This window comes from Peromyscus maniculatus, chromosome 1, assembly GCF_049852395.1.
Source record: "Peromyscus maniculatus bairdii isolate BWxNUB_F1_BW_parent chromosome 1, HU_Pman_BW_mat_3.1, whole genome shotgun sequence".
NCBI lineage: Eukaryota > Metazoa > Chordata > Mammalia > Rodentia > Cricetidae > Peromyscus > Peromyscus maniculatus.
In genome coordinates this window covers 381,241-398,036 of record NC_134852.1, presented here as the reverse complement: position 1 = coordinate 398,036, position 16,796 = coordinate 381,241, and the positions used below count along the sequence as shown (strand labels likewise).

General features: G+C 37.6%; 1 protein-coding gene across 1 annotated transcript; it reads right to left on the bottom strand.

Moving 5' to 3' along the window:
- Window positions 1-1,769: 1,769 nt before the first annotated feature.
- Window positions 1,770-11,696, bottom strand: LOC143271217 (vomeronasal type-2 receptor 116-like). Its single transcript, XM_076563422.1, has 4 exons — window positions 11,641-11,696; window positions 7,442-7,505; window positions 6,002-6,125; window positions 1,770-2,674 (listed from the first exon to the last, which is right to left on the bottom strand). The coding sequence occupies exons 1-4, from the start codon at window positions 11,694-11,696 to the stop codon at window positions 1,770-1,772; spliced, it is 1,149 nt and encodes a 382-aa protein (XP_076419537.1).
- Between the last annotated feature and the right edge of the window lie 5,100 nt (window positions 11,697-16,796).

Sequence of the window (16,796 nt, the reverse complement as noted above, 5' to 3'; positions counted from 1 at the left end):
AATATGGGTTTATTAACATTTAAATTTAGAAATACACTCACTAATTCAGACACAAGTAAACTCAAGTCATCTTCTATTCTGTGAGCAAATGCACCTAGCCAACAGATCAAGCCAGTAAGAAGAAGAATGTGACGCCTCTCCCTCTCCTTTTAAGAGGTCACGTATGGTGGTAAGAAGCAAAGCCTCCTTTGGCCTGTATAGCCCATGTTCATGGGTGGAGCAGATACCATGACAGAGGACACCAAAGAAAAAATCCTTATAAATGAACAGGATTGATAAATAAAAGAAATCATAGAACCTAGGAAACAGGATAGTGCAAACATGTTTTTTTCCCACTTGGGGTCCCAGACCTGGGAGTACAAGTGATCACAAGCCTCATCCCTAAACCAGAAGTTAACTCCAACTGAAAACCATCAGCTAATGAGAATTTACTTTCCTTCAAAGGACTCTCATTAGGTAATTGAACTACTTTTAAAGGTAGACTGCATGCCAGAGCTAGATGGGAACAGAAAATTGAGTCAACCTCATTTTTGGAGGTTCTTGTCTCATAGTATTATGAGAGTTCCCACTTTGTCCCACTTTTGTAGGTATTTCATGCTGTGTGTGTGTGTGTGTGTGTGTGTGTGTGTGTGTGTATGTACACACTTTTATATATGTAATTTCTACTCACTTTTAAACTACACATTGCTTGCATATATGCTATGGTTCAAGAAATGATATTTGGGGGATTCCTGATTGTACAAAAACATGTGTTTAATTCTCATGCATGCTCTTGGGCTCTTTTCCTTATGTTTGCTGATTTTGACCAATTCCAACGTGTTAGATTGTCTTTATCATAGTATGTTTTTTTTATTATTATCACATAGAAAACTTACTGTTTTCCGGTGAGAGATAGAAGTGGGGTGGATTCAGATAGGAAGTAATGTGGGGAGGATCTTGGGAGAGCTTTAAGGAGCTGGGAGGGGAAACCATAATCAGGGGATATTTTGTGAAAGAAAATCTATTTCAATGAATGGGAAAGAAAGAAAATCAGTGTTCCATTGTAGTGCTATGTGAACTTCACTTTAAATTTTTCTTTTAATTTCCCTTATATGTATGTGTGCTTTTGAGTGTGCTCTTATGTGCACACCTGCATGTAGGTGTTCTTGAGAGACAGAAAAGGCATCTGATCCATTGGCACTCTTGTTAAAGGTACCTATGAATGTTAATATGCATGGATTTGATAGTGAACTAACTGGTCTAGTTTCAAAAAGCTGTATATGATTTTAAATGCTAATACATCTCCCCATCTTTCACAATATTATTTCTATCTATATAACAAAACATCTTTTTTTTCCTAAGTTTTACTCCTCTAACTCCTAGGATGCAGCAGCAGTCTCTTGTCACCTCCAGAAGGGGTAATTAGTCTGCAAATATTCATTCCCTCTACTACAAACTTTCTTGGTTTTTCTCTTACATTAAAAGTCACACATTAATTCAGATATTAAAGAATTACTTGGAGTTAATTTCAAATATTACTTTGTATTAGAGAGATAAAAGAACACATCCCTTATGCACTAATCTCCAGGAACCAGGTCATGTAAAATAAGTGTTGGAGTGGAAGATTATAGGATACAATGTACAGAAAAGAAGTACACCTGACATTTCTGGGCATTATCATAAAAGAAACAATGAGAATCGATAGTTGATACATACATCTTGCATTGTATCACAACTGGTGTCTTTGTACCATCACTATACTTTTCAGTAACAATTTATGAAGTGAGTGTTCAGGAAGATGTTTTCTCCCATAACTTTTGAAGAGAATTTCTCTCAGGTCGGAACAAATTTATGTAGCACTTGGGGATAAAAATGCATCCCAGCAGACCTGCACTTGAGGAAAAAATGGAGAAGACCTCCACCACCACCATGACCTTGCCCTTGGTGCTGTGGTAGACAGAGAGAAAGGTGATCCACACACTGCAGAACAATAGCATGCTGAAGGTCAGCAATTTGACATCATTGAATGTGTCAGGGAGATTCCTGGCCAAGAAAGCCACAATGAAGCTCCCTAAGGCAAGGGAGCCATGGTATCCCAACACACAGTAGAATACAGTAACTGAGACCTTGTTGCACACAATGATGATTTGGCCATACTCAGAGTGTGCATCAATGTCAATAGAGGGAGGAGAAATTAGAGGCCATATTGCACAGAGAATAATTTGGATAAGGGTACATATGGCATTGATGTAGTTGGGTGCCCTTGAAATCATGAAGAACCTCATCCTTCTTCCAGGGGCTATGACTATGAAAGCCAAAAGCACAGTGACTGTTTTGGCCAGCACAGTGGAAATAGCCACAGTGAATACAACTCCAAATGTGATTTGCTGTAGAATACAGGTAGCTGAGCTGGGATGGCCATTGGAGAGCAAGGGGCACAAGAAACAAAACATGAGTGAGATGAGCAACATGTAACTAAGATTCTGGTTGTTTGCCTTCACAAGGGGAGTGTCATTGAGCTTGACAAAGACCGCAAGAACAAGCACTGTGAATGCAGAGAAGCACAAGGCTGTTGAGGCAAGAGTCTTCCCCAAGGGGTCTTCATAGGCCAAAAAGACCACAGATTTGGGAATGCACTGGTTCTGCTCACTGTTGACATACTGGTCCTCTGGACACCTCACACATTTTTCCACATCTGATGGAGAAAGGAAAGTATGATTAATGCAGCTTTAGCCATTTTTTTGACTTGATATTTCAATTTAATGTGCTGAAGAAGCATTGCACTATCTGCATTTGTTTCTGAGGATGGAGTGGAAGGACATTGCTGAATAACAATGCTTCCATTTCATAATACTCATTCATTATCTTTATTGGGATTGAAACCAAACACACTGTGTATTGTCTAATTTACGATGTGGTGATGATGTCATTTGTTATGATATCATAAAGCACAGATATTTTCAGTACATGACTTAAACTGGTGAATTGACAGAGGGTGAAATCATTAACCAATATAAAATACACAGAGTGTATTTTAAAGTCTCCGATCCCATGGTTGTTGTGCCTCCTAATGTCTTTCTGTCTGTTTTATTTATATTCTTCCTATAAAAGATGGGGAGTGTGTCTTCTATTGGGACACTTCCTGTGATATGTTTTCTAGTTTAAATTTACTAGTCCAAATACATTGACATAGAAGAAATACTAAACCTAATCTGTAGGGACACTTAGAATTCACACATGACATGCCAACACAAAGTAGATTCATTTGACCTAAGGAAAAATGAGCAGGGAATAGGAGACAGAAACAGGAGATAGAGAATAAAGGAGAAGAGGAAAACAATAAGAAAGAGGGGGAAGACTTTTTTGCCATGGAGGACAAAGAACTACTCTGGATAGGGAAGACATAGACATGGCCTCTTTGAAAATGGCAGCTAATAAAGATGAAAGGGAAACCCCTGCTTAGGCTGAAGTGTTTAATTTTGATTGGAAAGTTTAATTAGGACAGACACAACAGAGTTTTGGGAAGCTGGACTTCAATTCTTTGAATGCTGGACCTTGATAGTCAGCCTCAGGAGGAGGAAGTGCCCAAATAAGGGAATAGACATTGGTGACTAGCTTTAAGAATTTCTATTGCTGTGAAGAGAACCATGACCCCAGTAGCTCTTACAAAGGAAAACATTTGATTGAGTGGCTTATAGTTCAAAGGCTCAGTCCTTTATCATCGTGGGAAGACAAGGTGCTATGCATGCAGACATAGTTCTGTAGAAGAAGCTGAACATTTTACATCTTTGATCCATAGGTAACAGGAAGAAAAATGTCTCACTTGGTTTGGCTTAAGCATATAAGAGGCCTCAAAGTCTTCATCCACAGTGGCACAAATCCTCCAATAAAACCACACCTTCTCCAACAAGACCCCACCCTCTAATAAGGCCAAATTCATTCAAACTGTCACTGTAATCTCATGATTTTGGGCAAGGCAAAGGGAATGGGGAAGAAAGGCAGGGCTTGCTAGAGCCATATTTTCATGCTTATTGTAAAATAAAGTTCCCTCAATATTAGTAAGTTGTGTGTGTGTGTATATGTGTATGTATGTACATCAAAAGTAACAACAGAGCTCTAATATGAGAGTGATTGGGTTTATATGGGGGAAACAGGAGGGTGAGAGTGAAAGAAGAATGTTACATATATATAATTTTGATGTTTATAAATGCAAAAATTATTAATAAAAAAATTCTGTCCCCAGTTGTGTCCTTATCTGGAAGTAGGGAGAGTTTGTCCATGAGTCTTGTTCATAAGAAGCAGTAACACCCTCCTGAAGGCAGAAACTTCTGTATATACTTAGCATTAACAAGCCTTTCTTCCTGATTTTATCACTTTTGGGAACAGACCACCACCTTTCTTCCTCTTTTACTAATTTCCATCTATGAGAGTCTCAGATTTTGTGAGTGTACTAAAGTGCTAAGTAGATATTGATAAAATACCATGATCACAATAAAAGAACACTCAAGCAAGAGTGATAGGACAGAGGTTTGTTTGGAGGAATAATATCCTGTCGTTTTATCTAGAACAGTGCATTTATGGACACATGTAACTAGTTATTTTTTAAGGCATAGAAAAATTTTCTCAGTAGTGAGGAGAATATCCTGTTCTTGCAGAAGAACTGAATTCAGTTCTAAAGACCCATGTCAGGCGTCTCACATCTGACTGTACTCTAACTGCAGGGGCCTTGGATGCCTCTCACATGCACATGCAATTTTGTATACATATCCACCCATTTCATATATATATATATATATATATATATATATATATATCATATATATATTTATATTTATATATATATTTATATATATATACATAAATAAAAAATAAAAATATTTTCTTTAATTTTTGATGTAGTTATTGTTGTAAATACCCTTTATTCTTATATGTTTCATATGTAAACCAATTTATTTAGAGTTGGTTTAAGTAAATTGCAGTATGTTGTATGCGCAAGTGCATAGGGATCAGACAACAACCTCTAAGACTTGGCAACATCTTTCTATTACACAGGCCCAAGAAATGAACTCATCATCAGTTTTAGTAGAAAGGGATTTAAATTCTAATCTGTTTTACTGCTCATAAATGTTCTTTAAGAACTTTCATTATATAGGATGATACGCAACAGGATAGAAAACTTAAGTATCTGCCATTGTTATGTAACCAATTCTAAATTATATTTGACTAACATGGGCTGTGTAGGTGACAACACCATTTGGATAACTCTAGCTAGTTGCTATCATTCAAAATCATTGTGTCTTCTACATTTTACTTTATTAACTAGGCTGTATATAAAATACTGATTATAGTACTCAATATTTTCTACTTTATGTGGGAACAATTCTCCACACTCCTCTAGATTTCAAATCACAATGATACTTTGAAAGAGGGATCTCTGGATATAGCTTGAAATCCTTTGTATTATACTGAACAATTTCTTATAATTTCCCAAGAATTGGTTTCCACTCTTCATTAATCTTACAGAGACAAAGACTTATATTTGGTTTCTAGAACCCACATAGCAGAGTTCAAGGAATCAGAAGCCCTAGTCTGTTCTCCATTGATTACCTGCATATACATGGTGCTTATCAAATTATAAATTTATGTAGTGATACCAAAAACACATAAATATAAAAATAAATATTTATAAAGTTTTAGGATTGGATCTAATCTACTGGTAATTTCAAAGGAGATTAGTCACTAGTAAAGACCTTCTATGAAATTCCCTCACATTGTGGTTTGATTATCAAAATTTCTATGAGAAAAGGCCACCTATCCTGGATTTCCAATGAGTCAAAGGTATATGTCATGGCATAACATGTTACTTAAAGTGACATTGTTAGTGATCATCGTCCTATCAAAACTAACTTGGGAAAGTGATACGATTTATGTGTACAGTGGAAATTTAGAACCTTTGATCATGCCAGTGTGTTTGGGATAAGATGATCTATGTGAAAGATTGATCTCAGCAGCAAACACTCACTTGTCTCATTAGAAACTTCATTTTGTGGACAGGGGATGCAATCAAAACAGCAGGCTGCAATTCGCTCCTGCAAGAATTTTCTGAATCCAGGACCACAATCAGCACTGCACACAGAGAGTGGCATCTGAAAAAAATTAGACACATGCTGATATCAGGAGTTTTACCTACTTCTTCCATAACAAATTTATATTAGCATGTTGAAATATCAATAAGCTTATTTTACATATACCAAATGAGTGACCACATTAAACTTAGTATATTTTATAATGCCAAACAAGCAAATGTGGTGGTATTGTGTTCCCCGAAATATTTTGCACCATGGTAAACTTATCTGGGGTCAGATAAAGAACAGCCACAATATTAAACACAGAGCATAGTCAGTTGTAGCACACACCTTTAATTGCAGCACTTGGGAGGCAGAGCTAGACAGAAATCCATGTGTTCAAGGATACAGCCAAGCATGTTGACGCAAGACTTTAATCCCAGAAAGCCAGGCTTTTATCTCAGGGAGTAGTGGTAGAAAGCAGAAAGATATATAAGGCGTGAGGAACGGGAACAAGAAGCATTTGGCTGGTTCATCATTTGGCTGGTTAAGCTTTTAGGTTTTGAGAAGCAAGGTTCAGCTGAGAACCATTCAGATATCAGGACACAGAGGCTTCAATTCTGAGGAAATAAGATCAGCTGAGAAGTTGGCCAGGTGAGGTTAGCTGTGGCTTGTTCTGTCTCTCTGATCTTCCAGTGTTCACCCCAATAACTGGCCTTAAGTTTGATTTTATTTATAAAAACTTTTAAGATTCATGCTACAAACAATATTTGAAAAAAATCTGATGTAAGTTGAGTAGCTACCCAATCTTAGAAATTTTGGAATAAGAATGGGTTGTTTGCTGTGGAAAAACACCATAGAGCTTGCAAACTGATTTTTCTAGTTAGTTGCATCACCTTGACAGAAAGTACATTAAAAAGTTAGAGGAAAGTGTAACTAAAATATTTCTCTCCATGAACTAGCTGGCTGTCATATTATTTATGCATTTTATTACTGCATAATTGATGTATGAGTCCCCAGTATACTGTGGGCAGTGCTGTCCCTAGGGAGGGCTGTAGGAGAAATCAACCAGAGCAAAGCAATAGACAATGTTCCTTCAGGGTCTATAAGTTAGTTGAAGGATCCAGATTCCTGCCTTGTCTTCTATTTACTGTAATCCATGAGCCTATTCAACCCTTCCTCCTCAATTAGCTTATGGTCAGTGATTAATCACAGTAGGAGTGCAATAAAGTAGGATAATGGATATCAGAAACATGGGAAATATCTCTTCAAACCTCTGACAGCAAACATGAACTCCAATAAATAGCGCTGCAAAGCATGACAAGCAGAGTGTAAAGAGAATAACAGCTAAGTAGGCAGAGCCTGGTGGAATGTTTCCTGAGGTCAAAGTGTCTTACAAAGGCTGCAGGTATTTGGAGAACTGCAATAAAGGTTAGATAGTTTAAGTTAATTATAGGATTCCTTAAAGTTTAAAATATAAAAACTTTGTATAATCAAAAACCTGGTGATAGGGATCTATATACTGTTTAACACAGCTGCTGATGATCAGGTGCTCACATGCCATCCTTTGTTGAGTATTGAGTTCTGGGTCAGAACCACAGTGTCTGCTATGCATTGTCTCTTTCATGTTCTCCACAATGTGATTAACTACAAATATTCCTTTTTATTGTGGTTTTCTTGAAACAGGGTTTTCGCAATGTGTTGTTGTTATATCTCAACTAACTCTATATAGTAGGATAACTTAGGTCACATAGAGATCCGCCTCTCCTGCCTCCCGAATGCTGGAAATAAAGGTGTTTGCTACCACTGGGCACATTCCTTGCCTTATTTCTGTATTTCAAGTTTACCATTTCTTTTTGTACTTGCTATGATATTAAGGACTATTTTGAAGATGAGTGGAGAAAATGCATCTGCTCATCTGATTTCTTTTTTTATTCTTTATTAAATTATTTATTTTATTTGCCAACCACAGTTTCCCCTCCCTCCTCTTACCCAGTTCCCTCTCCACCATTTCTCTCTTCTACAACACCCAGTCCTCAGAAAGGGTAAGGCCTTCCATGGGAGTCAACATAGCATGGCAGACTAAGTTGAGGAAGGACAAAGCTCCAACCTCTGCATAAAGCTGGTTGATTAATCCCACCATAGGGAATAGGTTCTAAAAAGACAGTTTATGTGCCAATGACAGATATTCGTCCCACTGCAAGGGAATACAAACAGACCAAGCTTTATATGTATTACACACATGCACAGGGATTAGGTAAATCCCATGAAGGCACCCTAGCTATTGGTCTAGATTCCCTCAGCCCCCACTACTCTGGTCAGCTGTCTCTGTGGGTTGACCTGTCATGATCTGTACCCACTTGCTCATATAATCCCTCCTCTGTTCACCTGGACTCCCAGAGCTTGGCTCAGTGCTTAGCTGTGCATCTAATCATCCTCTTCGATAGTTACTAGATGAAGACTCCATGATACAATTAGAGAACTCACCATTATGATTATAGGAGAAGGCCAGTTCAGGTACCCTCTCTAGGAATCTTAGGTGGGCCATTCTTGTAGAATCCTAGGGGTTTCTCTTCTGCCAGGTTTCTCCCTATCCCCATAATGCCATAATTATCCCTTCTCTCAATATATATTCTTCATTGCTCTCCATCTCCATCCCTCCCTCAACTGGGCCACCCCAAAACTCATGTCTCTGTTTATCCAGGAGATTCCAGCAATTTCCCCTCCTAGGGTAATCCATGTGTTGTTTTTAACTAACTTCTCTGAGGCTGAGGAGTGTTATCTTTTGCTTTCCATCTTATTTTCAGTTTATGAATGAGCACATACCATGTTTTCATATCTGGGTCTTGATTAACTCACTCAGTATGATGGCCCTCATCCAAAGAATGGATGAAGGAAATGTGATACATTTGCATAATTACTCAGCAGCAAAAAACAATGACATTGTGAAAGATTAAAACAAGTGGATGTAACTAGAAAAAATCATCATTGTCCAATTTTTGCTCATTTCTTTTGAGGGAGGGTCTGTGTATGCAACCCTAGCTCACGTGGAATCACTATGTACACCATACTGGCCATAAACTGAGAAGGTTTGCTTGCCTCTCCACCTAAGAGTTTGATAATAGACACGCACCACCACATACACCTGGCCTCACTAGGACTTTTATTGATATTCTTTGAGTTTCTCTTCCTGTAGTATAATGTTGTCAATAAGATTGCCATAGAAAAAATTTCTCATGTGTTTGGGCTGGGAAAAATTATTTAATAAAAATGAAAACTTCAATAATTCAGGGATGTTTTCCTTCTGTTATGTTAGGTTTTTATTTTTTAACTGTTAAATCTGAATGGATGCTCTACTTTGTTAAGAACACATTTTGTACATATTTGGATACTCATGTAGTCCTATGCTTGAATCTATTCATGTGCCCCATTTACTTAGCTGACCTGCATATGTGGAACCATCCCTTTATCCCTGGAATGAAGCTATATTTGTCACAGGGACAGAACTTTCTGTTTTGTAGTTGATTTATATTAGTCAGTGTTTATTTGAAAAATTTTCCACCATGTCCATCCAAGTGTTTAGTCTCTCATTTACTTTATTATGTTCTACAACCTCAAAATTCTTTTCCTCCATATTTACAGAAGTAATCTCTCTACATTTTTAAGTAAGGTTTGTTTTTAGAAGATAAAATGAAAGTTGGTTTGAAAAAACAATCTTTTTGTTCATGTATTATGACTAGAGAATGTGAAGATTGACATTAATTTTATATTGATAATTATTTGCTAATTGTTGTCCATTATTGTTATTGCAATATTTGGTATATTTTGATAACATTTGTATTTCAATCTGGTGTTGTAATGCTTATTTTCTTTCTCTTCCTTGACCACTCATATTTATCTTACTTTTCAGTATGTAGTAGTTCTTCAAGTGTATCCATAGAAATGTTAGAGTGGTTATAAATTCCTAAAACTCATATATATCATGGAATATGGGTCTGTCTTAGTATTTGTTAGGGTTCTTAAAGAACTTACCAAGTGAATCTTTCTGTCTCTCTGACTCCCTCACTCTGTTTCTGACTTTCTCTCTCATGTATACATAAATATGGATTCACACAATTTATTAGAATGTCTTCTAGGATGCAGTCTAGCTAATCTAGCTATCACTAGGTATAAATGACAATCCAAAAATGTAGAAACTTCTCAATCTATGATGTAGAATATGTCAGCTGATCATCAGAAAACACTTAAATACCATAGATGTAGGTTCTAATGCCAGTGAAGAAATGGACTTGCTATCATAGAAAGCAAAGAGCAAAAGTTTGTTTATTAAATGTCCTTATATAGGCTTCCAGCACAGAGTGGGATTTTCAAAATCAAATGATGTAATTCAAAGTTGTGTCTTACAAACTTAAGGTCCAGATAAAAATGTGTCTTTTCCCAGGTTAAAAGATGTCAACTACAGGCAAGACTTCCATTTTCTTCTTTTTTGGGGGGTTTTGTTTTAGAGACATGGTTTCTCATTGTAGCCCTGGCTGTCCTGGACCTCCCTCTGTAAAAGAGGCTGGCCTAGAACAAAAAGATCCCTCTGCTTCTGACTCTCCAGTGCTCAGATTAAAGACATCTACCACTGTCACCCAATATAAGGCCTATCTCCCTATCTTGAACATCTGGGTAACAAATTGATCTTCCTAGATCCAACTAAGTGAAAATATCTCTGAATATGCCCTCCATTTTTGGTTTTGATAAATTCCAGACTCAATCAAGTTTATACCCATGAAGAGACTCACAGCCTCCTTTGACTATAAATAACTTTGCTGGATACAGTAACATCTTTAGCTGCTTGGATTGCATCACTGTTATTTTCCCCTTTATATAGTTCATGAAGGAATCTGCTGTTTCTAGAAGGGGCCTTTCTATGAAATGGGTTTCCCTCTCTGCAACCATTAATTTCCTTCCTTTATATGTATAAATCAAATTTTAAGTAAGATGATATGTGACAGGAAGGTTCTTTTCCGATATTCAATGCCCTGCTTCAAGATGGCCACCTGACTCACTATATTTTGGAAATTCCCATTGTATTATACTGGATATACTGTTGTCATTGTGAATCCTTCTCCTTCTCTTCTGCCCATTGTTTGTAAATTTGATTGTTTAATGCCATCCCCCTGGTCCTACATATATTTCTTTTGTTCTAATTTTTATCACTGTGACATTTTCAGTTTTCTAATTATTCTGCCTGGTCTTCAAGGCTGCCAACTTGTATTCAACTTTAAATATTCTTCTAGAGAAAAGTTCTACTGAGATATTTTGGATTTATTTTATTTCCTTTGCATATTTTAGTTTGACTTTTTCATAATTTTGTATATTTAGGAATGCATCTGTCATATATTCTCTCAGTTCCTTAGTGCATGTAAGTTTTTTTTATCTCATTGCATTGTCCTGAAGGTGATTTGTGTCCTGTTTGGCATTCTGGAAAACTGTTATTAACATTCTTTGAATTCTTTTTTCAGTATGTCATTGAACATACTTATATTTAAGGCTATGACTGCAACTGTGCCCTGACCCCTGTCAACCATCCCCCAGCTTCACTGCTCACCTTTCGTATTTGGTTTTCTGGAAATGCAGCAGCCTGGCCAGAGTGAACATCGCCATGGTTCCATCAGTGCCTAGTCCCTGGCTGGGACGCTGGGAATGTAGGGAGTCAGTGCAGGAGGCACAGCAGGTTGCATGGGCATTAAATTCTACCACAGCTCCAGGTCCCTGAACAGACCAGATGGGCTGGCCCTGGAGCCCTGAGGCCCCAAGACTAGAATCTCAGGATAGCAAATCCTGAGTATATGGAAGTTTTTTTAATTTTTTAATTTTATTTATTTTATTTTATTTATTTTGTTTTTTCGAGACAGGGTTTCTCTGTGTAGCTTGCGCCTTCTTTGGAATTCAATCTGTAGCCCAGGGCGGCTTTGAACTCACAGATATCCGCCTGGCTCTGTCTCGCAAGTGCTGTAATTGTTTTTTATAAATATTTTCATTTTATAATTAATTTAATTTTACCTATCAGCCAGGGATACCCCTGACCTCCCTTCTCCCATCTCCCAATATACGCCCCAAATCCACCCCCCATTCCCATCTCCTCCAAAGCAAGGTCTGCCCTAGAGATTCAGCCCAGCCTGGTAGATTCAATTTAGGCAGGTCCAGTCACCTCCTCCCTACACCAAGGCTGAGCAAAGTGTCTCAAAATAGGCCCTAGGTTCCAAAAAGCCAGCTCATGCATCAAGGAGAGTTCCCAGTCCCACTTCTGGGCAGGGGAGGGGTCCTAAACAGTTCAAGCTCATCAACTGTCTCACTTATTCAGAGAGCCTGATCCAGTTCCATGGGGGCTCCTCAGCTATTGGTTCACAGTTCATGTGTTTCCACTAGTTTGGCTATTTGTCCCTGTGCTTTTTCGAATCATGGTACTGATATCTCTTACTCATATCATCCCTACTCCCTCTCTCTCAGGTTGTACTCCTGAAGCTCCACCTGGGGATTAGCTGTGGATCTCTACATCTGCTTCCACCAGTCACTGGATGAGAGTTCTATCATGACAGTTAGGGTGTTCAGCCATCCCATCATCAGAGTAGGTCATCTCAGGCACTCACTTGCCCATTGCCCCTAGTCTACAGTGGAGGTATCGTTGTGGATTTCTGGGGACCTCTCTAGCACGCTGCTTCTTCCTATTCCAATGGGGTCTTCATTTATCATCATATCGCTTTCCTTGTTCTCCCACTCATTTCCTGATCCAGATTAGGGGACCTCCCGTTCCCCTAATCTTACTTTCCCCCTCCCATTCCCTCCATTACTTCCTCCCATGTCCAGTTTGTTCCTATAGATCTCTTCCATTTCTCTGTCACTGGCTGATCCCTGTGTCTTTCTTTCATTTTCATTGATCTCCGGGAAGTCTTTAATTTCTTTCTCTGTTTCTTCCTTGACCCATTGGTGATTCAGTTGAGCATTATTCAGTTTCCATGACATTGTAGGCTTTCTGTAAAATTTGTTGTTGAAATCTAACTTTAAACCATGGTAGTCTGATAGAACACAGGAGGGTATTCCAATTGTTTTGTATCTCTTGAGATTTGACTTGTGGCCAAGTATGTGGTCAATTTTGGTGAAGGTTCCAGGGGGTTCTGAGAAGAAGATATATTCTTTTTTGTTAGGATGAAATTTTCAGTAGATATTAAGTCCATTTGATTCATAACAACAGCTAAGTCCCTTATTTCTCTGTTAGGTTTTGATTTGGCACATGTATCCAGTAGTCAGGTGTTGAAGTCTCCCACTATTAATGTGTGGAGTTTTATGTGTGATTTAAGCTTCAGTAATGTTTCTTTTACATATGTGGGTGCCCTTGTGTTTGGGCATAAATGTTCAGAATTGAAACTTCATCTTGGTGGTTCTTTCTTGTGATGAGGATGTAATTCCTTTCTTGATCTATTTTGATTGATTTTAGTTTGGAGTCTATTTTGCTGGATATTAGGATGGCTACAGTGCTTCTTTCTTAAGACCATTTGATGGGAAAGACTTTTCCCAACCTTTTATTCTGAGCTAGTGTCTATCTTGAAATTGAGGTGTGTTTCCTGTATGCAGCAGAAAGATGGGTCCTGCTTTCCTATCCATTCTCTTAGTCTGTGTCTTTTTATAGGTAAATTAAATCCATTGATATTAAGGGATATTAATGACCAGTGATTGTTCATTCCTGTTAATTTTTTGGTGGTACTTTGTGTGTTCTGCTCTTCTTTGAATTAACTGTTATGAGGTTATCTATTGCCTGTGTTTTGGGGGTGGATCTGTTTTCCTTAGGTAGGAATTTCACTTCTAGTGCTTTCTCTAGTGCTGGATTTGTGGATAGGTATTGTTTAAATCTGGTTGGTTTTGTCTTGGAATGTCTTGTTCACTCTGTCTATGATTATTGAAAGTTTTGCTGAATATTTTAGCCTAGGCTGGCATCCATGGTCTCTAAGTGTCTGCATTGCATCTGTCCAGGTCCTTCTGGCTTTCAAAGTCTCCATTGAGAATTTGGGTGTTATTCTGATGGGTTTGTCTTTATAAGTCATTTGGTCTTTTTCCTTTGCTGCTCTTAATATTCTTTCTTTATCCTATACATTTAGGTTTTCATTATTATGTGGCAAAGAGACTATTTTAGGGAGTCTATTCTGTTTGGGGTTCTATAGGCTTCTGGTATCTTCATAAGCATTTCCTTCTTTAAGTTGGGAACGTTTTCTTCTATGATCATGTTGTATATATTTTCTGTGACTTTGAGTTGTGTATATTCTACTCCTTCCTCTATCCCTATTATTTGTAGGTTTGTTCAGTTATCTGCAGGAAATCACGGCCAGGCCTAACATCAACTGAAATCTCCATAAAGAAGATTGGGCCCCACAACAACAACAATTCCACGTAGACAATAATAATATAACTAAGCTGACAAACATCATCTACAGATCAACATTGAACTACAAGGTGCTCAGAGCAATTTTGAGATGACTGGCTGAGATGATCCAGTCTCAAAGACTACTTAGATAAGGACTAGAGATAAACCCTGAACTTTGGCAATATACACAGACTGGATAATGAAGGATATTTTTACCTTTCCTAGAATTTGACAATTAACCTAAATTTTTTCTTTCAGGATAAAGAAAACTTCGCCCATACCCAGCAGGAAGCAATTTTAAGAATATGACGCCCACATTCCCAAAGAGGTGGTGTGGGGTGGGTGGTTTTTTGGCTTTTTTAATGGGTTTTGGGTCTGGGATGATTTTCATTGTTTAGGGGGGTTGCTTACAAGTAGTTGTCAAGGGTTAGGAAAAAGGCTAAGCAAAGGAGATAAGATTTAAGGTTCTTGTTTAAAAAAAGAAAGAATGAAAGAGAGAGAGAGAGGGAGGGAAGGAGGGAGGGAGGGAGGAAGGAAGGAAGAGAGAAAGAAAGAAAGAAAGAAAGAAAGAAAGAAAGAAAGAAAGAAAGAAAGAAAGAAAGAAAGAAAGACAATTACTAGTTTCAATACTTTACATTGGATTGGATTGTTTATATTGTATACAAATTTGAAGCTGATATTCTTAGAAAATGCTATATGTATATTTCTAATTGTATTCATACCATTCATTTAACAAAATGCAATTTTCTGATCCTTGAATGTTATTATTACCAACTATTAGGATATAAAGAAATGAAAGTTAGTAGTTAGATATTACAATAGAACTTGTAGTCATATTAGATATGTTTTAAAGATTGAGCAGAGATGTATTAGACAGGTCATCTTCAAACCCTTCAGAGATCTATAGAATATGGCATTTAAAATGTTTTAATAACTTAGAAAATTTCTCTTTTTTGAGACATGTCTGCTCTTGGCAGTACCAATCTACTTCAGAGAAAATATGGGCATTGAAGAAACTGCATATGGATTCAACTTTCATTGTGGCAAAAGTTAGCCACTGGACAACAAAGTATCCTCGAATCAACAGGACAAAATGGACAGACAGACCATGAAACAAAGGACTACTGATTCTTGCCAAAACAAGTGTGGTTATGGCTTTATCAAAAGGCATCTTCTGAGGCTAGGACAATAAGGCCCCATCCCTGAAGTGACCTTCACAATCCGGAAAAGGTACAGTGCCCTTTTCTTCAAAGGCAGTTTAACAGGCAGAGGGCCGATAGCTTCTGTTGTGCAATGGAACAGCAGCTGAAAGCTCATGCCTCTCAATAGTATACTGGCATTTAATAGAGGGATGTGGAGAAGAAGGGGATGCTGAGATGAAGCCATATATACACAGCCAAGAAGAATGGACAGCTGAATTCAAAAACTGTCAACATTTTCCAGAATTTAAAATCCTGAATCATGACATGCAACTAGTGGAATTCAGGTGTTTCTGGTACATGGACTGCTCTCACCCAATGTGGGGTTGAACTGTTGACCTTGAGTATATCCTACATCACAAATGAGTCTGTCAGATACACTAAGCCTATAGGCTGAAGATGATGCCCCAACACTGCGGAAACCTCAGGTGACTGTCCAGGCAACTAGCTGTTTCTGTCAACTCACAAATTGTTTGTAAGTTGCTTGCATGCACTTCCTGTTTTTATTTTTGTTAGCTATATTATTTCCTTCTTTAGTCTCTGAGGGAGTTGAAGATTAGTTAGTTATGGTTGACGATTATTCAATTATAGTTTAAAATTAATTAGGATAGAAAGTGCATTAGATACATCTTGGATTTACCAAAATAGGATAGATAATGGAATTATTTTCTCTGATTTATCAAATACCTCTTTAGGTATTTATTACTTGTATATATTATATATAGTTATTGTACTTTTGTATACAGTTTTTCTCATGTTAGTTATAACCTTTTGCTTTTTTTCTTTTTATTAAAATAGAAATGTGGAAATGTAGTGGTATTCTAATTGTACTAAAATATGATTTTGACTGTATGTTAATAAATAAAGTTGCCCGGGGGTCAGAGCTATTAAATCAATAGCAAGAATGTGGTGGTGGTTGCACACGCCTTTAATCCCAACACTTGGAAAAAGAGCTAGGTAGATCTCTGTGTGTTCAGGGATACAGCCAGCATTGGAGACATATGCTTTTAAGACCTGGGGGGCTGTACATACAGACAGTGACGAGGCAGTCATGTGTTTGGGTTTACAACCAATGAGAAGGTAGAACAAAGGACTATGAAACGACTTACACACAGGAAATAGATCTCTTTCAAGAAGCTAGGAGCTCGC